Genomic DNA, 9,398 nt, shown 5'->3' on the forward strand with positions numbered 1-9,398 from the left:
GATGTCCATGCTGCCTGAGTGTGTACATATAAACATGCACGTTCTCCATAGTCTCATCTCAGTGTTGATGTCCATGCTGCCTGAGTGTGTACATATAAACATGCACGTTCTCCATAGTCTCATCTCTGTGTTGATGTCCATGCTGCCTGAGTGTGTACATATAAACATGCACGTTCTCCATAGTCTCATCTCAGTGTTGATGTCCATGCTGCCTGAGTGTGTACATATAAACATGCACGTTCTCCATAGTCTCATCTCAGTGTTGATGTCCATGCTGCCTGAGTGTGTACATATAAACATGCACGTTCTCCATAGTCTCATCTCAGTGTTGATGTCCATGCTGCCTGAGTGTGTACATATAAACATGCACATTCTCCATAGTCTCATCTCAGTGTTGATGTCCATGCTGCCTGAGTGTGTACATATAAACATGCACGTTCTCCATAGTTTCATCTCTGTGTTGATGTGTCGGGAGTGTAATGTGAGGTCTACTATAGGAACATGAGACATCTGGAACAAACAGGTTAGGGACGGTGGCAGAAAAATTACTACGGAGCGAGAGAGTGAGACACTAATTGTAATTACTCTTCTACATGAAGGAAAAACACACTACAACAACCTATTCAGCCCTTAGTTACTCACGTACACAAGGATTGTGTGTGGTAGTAGAGGAGACAGTCAATACATGTTACAATCACCTTTGGCAGCGATTACATCTGTGAGTGTTTCTGGGACTCGAAGAGCTTTCCACACCTGGATTGTACAATATTTGCCTATTATTATATTCAAAATTCTTCAAGCTCTGTCAAATTGGTTGTTGATCATTGCTAGACAACCATTTTCAGGTCTTGCCATAGATTTTCAAGTAGATTTAAGTCAACACTGTAACTTGGCCACTAAGGAACATTCACCGTCATCTTGGTAAGCAACATCAGTGTATATTTGGCCTTGTGTTTTAGGTTATTGTCCTGCTGAAAGGTGTATTCATCTCCCAGTGTCTGTTGAAAAGCAGACTGAATCTCCCTGGTCTTTGTAGTTGAATCTGTGTTTGAATTTCACTGCTCAACTAAGGGACCTTCCAGATAATTGCATGTATGTAGTACAGAGATGAGGTAGTCATTCAAAAATCATGTTAAACACTATTATTGCACACAGAGTGAGTCCATGTAACTTATTGACTCAAGACATTTCAGCTTTTAATTTTTAATGAATTTGTAAAAAATTATAAACACATAATTGCACTTTGAAATTATGGGGTATTGTGTGTAGGTCAGTGACAAAATCTCAACCTAATCCATTTTAAATTCAGGCTTTAACACAACAAAATGTAGAAAAGGTAAGGCATGGTATATACCTAGCATTCTGATGAGGAGAGAGATGTCATGGCTATGAAGAATCCTACAAGTGGATATGTGTGTAGAGTAGGAAAGGGAAGAGCTGATAAGTGTGTAGGGTAGGAGGGTGGAGAAGAATGCCGGCTGTCAGATTAGATATGGTCCCATCTGTCATGTCTCATTTAATGGTTTATTTACATTGAGATGCCATCCTGGTTTTAAGATTCATGACATATGAATCATACTCTGGAGAAGAGTATTTCTATGTATTATGGTTTCCCGTTAGCAGCTACTCTTCCTGGTGTCCAGCAAAAATTGAGACCGTAATATACATAATATAATTTTTTTACATTAAAATCCATTTTACATTTTTGTTGTGTTAAAGCCTGCATGTAAAATTTTGTCACTGACCTACACACAATACCCCATAATTTCAAAGTGCAATTATGTGTTTAGAATGTTTTACAAATTCATTAAAAAGGAAAAGCTGAAATGTCTTGAGTCAATAAGTTACATGGACTCACTCTGTGTGCAATAATAGTGTTTAACATGATTTTTGAATGACTACCTCATCTCTGTACATATAATTATCTGTAAGGTCCCTCAGCTGAGCAGTGAAATTCAAACACTGATTCAACACCAAAAGACCAGGGAGTTTGTCTGCTTTTCAACAGACACTGGGAGATGAATTCACCTTTCAGCAGGACAATAACCTAAAACACAAGGCCAAATATACACTGATGTTGCTTACCAAGACGACGGTGAATGTTCCTGAGTGGCTGAGTTCAAGTTCTGACTGAAATGGTTGTCTAGCAATGATCAACAACCAATTTGACAGAGCTTGAAGAATTTAGAAAATGCTCTCTCCCCCCTCCCTATGTACAGTATTAACGTCTACCTCTCCTCTGTCCTCTCCTGTCCTCAGGATGCCAAGTTTGTAGAGGAGCGTAGGAAACAGCTGCAGTCGTATCTGAGGATGGTGTTGAACAAGCTGATCCAGACCCTGCCAGAGTTCTCTGCTAAACCCACCAAGGAGACCCTGCTGCAGCTGCTGCCCTTCTGCCTGTGAGTGACCACACTGTCTGTCTGTGTACGTGCATCTGAGTTTGAATTGTCAGATGGGGTAAACACACATATTACAAAGTGCTTCCTAATAATATATTGCCTGACACATCTGAGTCCTCTAGATAATGCTAGTTGTTCAGTAAACACCTTCAAAGTGGCTTGTTGTGCCAGCCCAGTTATAGCATCCAGTCATTTACTGCGTTGTTCACACCAATTCCCACACCAGTAGAGGCTGTGACCTCTCAGTGAGTGCGACCAATCGCAGATCCCGACAAGAATCTCATTTCCTGTTCTGGCAGCTGATAGTCATAACACCGAGGTTCTAAAACTGAGATCAAATAAAGAGCGGAGTTGATCTATCCTCTGATATCTACATTCACGTTAGGCTGGATGACCCATCCAAAATGGTGACCTCTCTGAGCAATTCCTAGTGTGGCCGCCATGTTGTTAACGGGCCCCTGGTTAGGAGGGGGCTGGGATGGAGAGAGGAAGAAAGAGAGAGCGACGAAAACCCGATTCGTCAAAAGTTGCACTTCATCACTTCTCTTGGGAGGGGACTCAGTCTCACCCCAAAAGTGGCCCCTTAGTTTCAGCAGTCGTCACGTTCTGCCCAAAATGGCACACAGAAAACAGAGTTCTAGCCTTGTTTATAAATATTGTGTAGAAACTATTCTAAAATACTACTTACGAACGGAATTTAGAATGTTGTATAAATAGTGTGATTTGTCAAACAATCCTACGAGCGGCGAATGCATATAGGAAATAACCATTGACAAATACCAACTGTTCTCAGCCTCAATGCTTATTCGTGACCTTGGCTATTTGCATTTCAAAACACCCCTAATTAACCAAATGGTCAAAATCATCCCTTTAAAGCCTGTGGGTATATACACTGAGTGGACAAAACATTAGGAACACTTTCCTAATATTGAGGTGCACCCCCTTTTGCCCTCAGAACAGCCTCAGTTCGTTGGGTCATGGACTCTACAAAGTGTTGAAAGCGTTCCACAGGGATGCTGGCCCATGTTGACTCCAATGCTTCCCACAGCGTTGTCAAGTTGGCTGGATGTCCTTTGGGTGGTGGATCATTCTTGATACATACAGCAAACTGTTAAGCATGAAAAATCCAGCAGCGTTGCTGTTCTTAACACAAACCAGTGCGCCTGGCGCCTACTTCCATAACCTGTTCAAAGGCACTTCAATATTTTGTCTTGCCCATTCACCCTCAATGACACACATACACAATCCATGTCTCAGTTGTCTCGAGGCTTAAAAATTCTTTAACCTCACTCCTCCAAGTGACATCAATAAGGGATCATAGCTGCGTTACTAACCTCTGGTTTCCTTTGCTGACCTCTTGACCTTTTGTCTCCCCCCAGGGACATTCCAGTGGCCAGCGAGGGGAGCAGTAAGACGGCCCGGTCCAAATCCTCGTCAAGCTTCCCCATACTTGGGCGCAGCCACAACCAGGAGGGCCGCAACCTCGAGCCCCAGAGCGGCGACCTCTAACCTTTACCCACTGACCTGTGACCTCTGACCTCTTCTTTGATTGGATTATACAGAGGAGTTTGTTGGTGCTCCTCCTGGATGGATTATGAGCCATAGAGGGGGACAGAATGACAGTGAAGGCTATGCAGGCGAGAGGCATGACACTGCTCCTCCTTTAGGCTTTCTACAGGTTTCCAACAGCAGGACATTATATCCTCCCTCTCTGGGATCTACAGAGGCAGACTCTTCCTTCTCTCTGACCCTGCCTGAAGATTTACTCAAAGACCACACATGGAATAGCTGGGTCTACAACAGACATTGAACCAAGATGGGAGGGGCTGTTTCCTAATTTTACTCAGTTTTGTAGTGAAACTGTGTCATGGTCATGGTGCCTACAGTGTTTTCTAGCTTTTTTGCAGTGAGGGGAGGGGACATATAAAAATGTTTTTTTCTTGGCGAATGTCAGCATTTTGGTGGCATTTTTGATTTTGACATCATCCCTTTACCTGACATTAGCCAAAGCGATGGGCGTTCATCTTTTATATTTCTGTTACCAAACTGTTACCATACGATAATCTGCACAATGTCATATTCCATCACACAATTTAAGGATTTTATCAATGCAAATAAGTCTGCTGGATTGACTCTCCAGCCGTTCCAATGATTGTGAACTGAATGTAACTTAGCAGGAGACTTAACAGTGAATAGATCGTAGATGAACGCTTGAAGAGAAGCTTGATCAAGTGCATGAAACGTGTACACTGCTTTAACTTAAATACATACAGTACATATTACTCAAGAATAGAGATTACTGGACTTGGAAAGAAAATAAGAGATTACTTGGCAAAAATTTGATGGAAGTTGTTCTTGTGACTGCCCCCAGTCAGCTGTCCAATCAGAACTGTTAAAATAAGACGTAAACAGGAAGTAGCAGATGATAACCTAGAATGTAAATCAGTTTGTACACATCAATAATATGAGCAAATTACAAAATGATTACCACTCTTCTTTTGAAGCACAATAATCAAGTATTAATGATAAACAAGAAACATTTTTCATTAACTACGACAAACAGTGCTGGTGTTGCATATTGTATGTTACACATTTAATGGAGAAACAGTTATCATAATGTCTGCAATCATGGACCCTGGTTATAGACACAACAAAACGCTCAATTGATCTATTCTTTCTACTCAGGCGTTAAGCGACGTTATCTTGGCCACTCTTTTACAGTACCAGAGAGGATGAGGTCATCTTTGCCACTACTAAACCAAGGTTAATTACTGTTCCTGTCACATGGCTAGGACCAGGAGTTTTCCCCAGACCATGTGACCTGACCTGGAGAAACTCCAGACCCTAGTTGTAGACTGTAACTAGAGCCCAGAGTATTTCCTGGTCATTTAATTTCTAAGACTGAGAGGGTTTCCCTGTCAGATCACATGGTCAGGAGAAGGAAAAACTCCTGGCCTTCCACAGCACTCCTATCTTTAGAGGGCTTCTCTTGTACCTTCGTTCCTAGCTTTTAGCCCAACAGTCTGCCTTACATCACTGTCAGTGGCACAGAGAGACTAATGAATAAAGGGGTTCATACTGTACGTACGTACGTACCAACGGTGTTGTGTTGTTGTGGTGTTCTACATCATTCTAAAGCAGTAACAGAATGGGACAAAGTTTGTTCTTGATGATTAATTCAGGGCATCAACATTAGAAATGTAAATAAAATCGGATGGATGTACATTATGTATACTTAAGCAATAAGGCACGAGGGACTGTGTTATATGGCCAATATTCCATGGCTAAGGGCTGTTCTTGCCACGACGCAATAAGGCCCCGAGGTGCCTTATTGCTATTATAAACTGGTTACCAACCTAATTAGAGCAGTAAATATAAATGCTTTGTCATACCCGTGGTATACGTCTGTCAGCCAATCAGCATTCAGGGCTCGAACCACCCAGTTTATAAATTAGTGTACATACTGTGTCCGGTATATGTATGGTGGATAGATGTGTGTATGGATTAAAATTAATATATATACAGTACCAGTCAAAAGTTTGGACACACCTCATTCAAGGGTTTTTCTTTATTTTTACTATTTTCTACGTTATAGAATAATAGTGAAGACATCAAATTTATGAAATAACATATATGGAATCATGTAGTAGCCAAAAAATATTTTATATTTGAGATTCTTTAAGGTAGCCACCCTTTGCCTTGATGACAGCTCTGCACACTCTTGCCATCGCCTAGCTACTTTGAAGAATCTCAAATATAAAGTATTTTTTAGATTTTTTTGGTTACTGCATGATTCCATATGTTATTTCATAGTTTTGATGTCTTCGCTATTATTCTGAAATGTAGAAAATAGTAAAACTAAAGAAAAACCCTTGAATGAGTAGGTGTGTCCAAACTGTTGACTGGTACTGTATATATACACACACAGTCATTGGCCAGTTTATTAGGTACACCCATCTGGTCCGACATGCTGACGCGTTGATATTACGCAATTGCTGCAGATTGGACGGTGGTACATTCACGCTGCGAACAGACCGTTTCATCTAATCTCAAAGACGCTGCATTGGGTTGAGGTCTGGGGAATAACCAGGCCACTCAAGTAAACTGAACTCGCTGTCATGTTCCAGGCGATGTTTTTCCACTCCTCAATTGTCCAGTGTTGCTGATTTTTTGTTGTTGTTGCGGTCTTTATTTTCCAATCTTTTGTTTACTAAGACACACTGCCTTTCCAGGAGTGTGTTTGTTTGGTACCGTGGAGAACGAGAGTGTGCTTAGTGTCTATTGACCAGAAAATTGTGTACATGCCCAGTTAGGATGTGGAGTGCTCACGGCGATGCAACACCTGAGCGGATACAGGCATACAATGATTATGCATATCCATGAATACAGTTCTCTCACTGACATGAAGGCTCAGTATTGTGGGATAGGATTGTATATCAGCATGCTTTTACCTTTTTTCCCCAAGGGCATGAAGGCAACAGTGACCTCCGTTAAGACGAGGTCACAGCATGAACAGATCTTCACTAACATAGACTGGTTGTGCTTTTTATACAGTAATAGCCCACACCATTTGAATACCAGAAAGCGTAGTTTTCTTTTTTACATTGACATGAAAGGCAAGAAAAGGTAAGACTGTATAGTTTGTGAACTTAATGAATGGGGAATCTGTGAGGCTTGGAATTTAAAGCTAGGGATTTTGCATGAATCTTAGTGGGGATTCTAGCAGTATATTATGCCATTATTTACCATTGCTGCTTCCCCATCTGATTATAGCTTGGCAGGTCTGTGTAGGCAGCCTGTGTAACTGTTGGTGTGATGGAGTGGCCATCTTGTGGCCACCTATTCATTGTGTTGGAAAACCAAGGTTCCCTAGACCGGATAATACTTTACTGTTCTTCTTACTTGACTCAAAGGTGGGCGGCAGGGCAGCCTAGTGATTAGAGCGTTGGACTAGTAACCAAAAGGTTGTAAGATCGAATCGATCTTACAACCTTACTTTGAGTCAAGTAAGAAGAACAATAAAGTATTATCCGGTCTAGGGAACCTTGGTTTTCCAACAAAAAGAATAGGTGGCCACTGGCCAAGATGGCCACTCCATCACACCAACCGTTACACAGGCTGCCTACACAGACCTGCCAAGCTGTCGGTCTGCCACTGAACGAGGCAGTTAAACCACTGTTCCTAGGCCGTCATTGAAAATAAGAATTTGTTCTTAACTGACTTGTCTAGTTAAATAAAGGTAAAAAAAAAAAAAAAAAACAAAGGTTACATCCCAAATGGCACCCTATAGAGTATACTACTTTCAACCAGAGGCCAAAAGTAGTGCACTATATAGAGAATATAGCCTCAGACTCCCTGGCTGTAGATAATTGCCAGTAGCTCGTCCATCCATAGTTCTCGGCTGGCCTAGTACACGTCACAAAGTGCTCAAAGCCTTAACAATAGGCCCAGTGGCTCTTTTGATCAAGCATCCACCTGTGATCTAATCACTTTGAAAATCTATGGAGCTACTACCGTCTATGACGGCAGAAGCTAAGTGAACTTTTATTGTTAGCTGAGCTGCGTGTAGAACTGTAGGGCTCCACCTCTCTCTCCAGCCTGTATCAAGCTGTGCGGGTATAGTACTGTAGGACTCTCCAGCTAATCTTAACCACAGAGATGTGCTCTGGTCTCAGTCCAGAGTGATTGAAATCTCCTCTATTGTGTCGAGGAGGAAGCCGGTCTCAGAACCTAATTGGCGAGTTAATCTCATCAAATTGGGTGGGATTTGAGGACTGATGCCCTGAGGGAGGGGAGAGAAATGGGGAATGATTCGGACCGCAACAAGACATTGGCCCAGATATTGAAACTCAATTAACACACTTTAACGCAGTCGCATCTGTTCTGTTCCTTCACGAGTCCAGTTTTATAACTTGGGGCGGCAGGTAGCCTAGCGGTTAGAGGTGAGCCAGCAGCTGGAGGGTTGCTAGTTCAAATCCTAGGTCTGATGGGAACAAATATGGTGGAAAGTGAGCTGGCAACTGGAAGGTTGTCTTTCAAATCCTAGATGCCATTGCCTGTCATTGTACCCTTGAGCAAGACACTGAACCTGTATGTGCGTCTTTCGGAGGGGTTGGGATAAAGCAAAGTCACATTCCAGTTGGAACTTGTGAACAATTGACCAATAAAGTGATCTTAATCTTAGTAAAGTCAGTGCAGATGAAGGAAAGAGACCAGGAGATATTGTATTGTGATGCATCCTTAAACACACACAATTACATTTGACATTTTAGTCATTAAGCAGACGCTCATATCCAGAGTGACTGGATTCATCTTCAGATAGCTAGGTGAGACAACCACATATCACAGTTAATGCATTCATCTTCAGGTAGCTAGGTGAGTTAGAAACCAATATACACAGGCAGTTAAAAAAGCCAAGGCTAGCTTTTTCAAGCAGAAATTTGCTTCCTGCAACACAAACTCAAAAAAGTTCTGGGACATTGTAAAGTCCATGGAAAATAAGAGCACCTCCTCCCAGCTGCCCACTGCGCTGAGGATCGGAAACTCTGTCACCACCGATAAATCCACTATAATTGAGAATTTCAATAAGCATTTTTCTACGGCTGGCCATGCTTTCCACCTGGCAACCCCTACCCCGGTCAACAGCACTGCGCCCCCCACAGCAACTCGCCCAAGCCTTCCCCATTTCTCCTTCTCCCAAATCCAGTCAGCTGATGTTCTGAAAGAGCTGCAAAATCTGGACCCCTACAAATCAGCCGGGCTAGACAATCTGGACCCTTTCTTTCTAAAATGATCTTCCGAAATTGTTGTAACCCCTATTACTAGCCTGTTCAACCTCTCTTTCGTATCGTCTGAGATTCCCAAAGATTGGAAAGCAGCTGCGGTCATCCCCCTCTTCAAAGGGGGGGGGGGGACACTCTAGACCCACACTGCTACAGACCTATATCTATCCTACCCTGCCTTTCTAAGGTCTTCGAAAGCCAAGTCAACAAACAGATT

At 42.3% G+C, this 9,398-nt stretch overlaps 1 protein-coding gene across 3 annotated transcripts in view; it reads left to right on the plus strand.

Moving 5' to 3' along the window:
* LOC115153606 (sorting nexin-29) overlaps positions 1–5,594 on the plus strand; it is a 155,899-nt gene extending 150,305 nt beyond the window's left edge. For all 3 annotated transcript variants that reach the window (XM_029699225.1, XM_029699224.1, XM_029699226.1), the window contains 2 exons: positions 2,260–2,399; positions 3,779–5,594. In XM_029699225.1, the coding sequence (XP_029555085.1) occupies positions 2,260–2,399; positions 3,779–3,908 (270 nt within the window). In that variant the 3' untranslated portion in view covers positions 3,909–5,594. The remainder of the gene's footprint in view (positions 1–2,259; positions 2,400–3,778) is intronic.
* Positions 5,595–9,398: the final 3,804 nt, after the last annotated feature.

This window comes from Salmo trutta, chromosome 18 (genome assembly GCF_901001165.1).
Source record: "Salmo trutta chromosome 18, fSalTru1.1, whole genome shotgun sequence".
NCBI classification, from domain to species: domain Eukaryota; kingdom Metazoa; phylum Chordata; class Actinopteri; order Salmoniformes; family Salmonidae; genus Salmo; species Salmo trutta.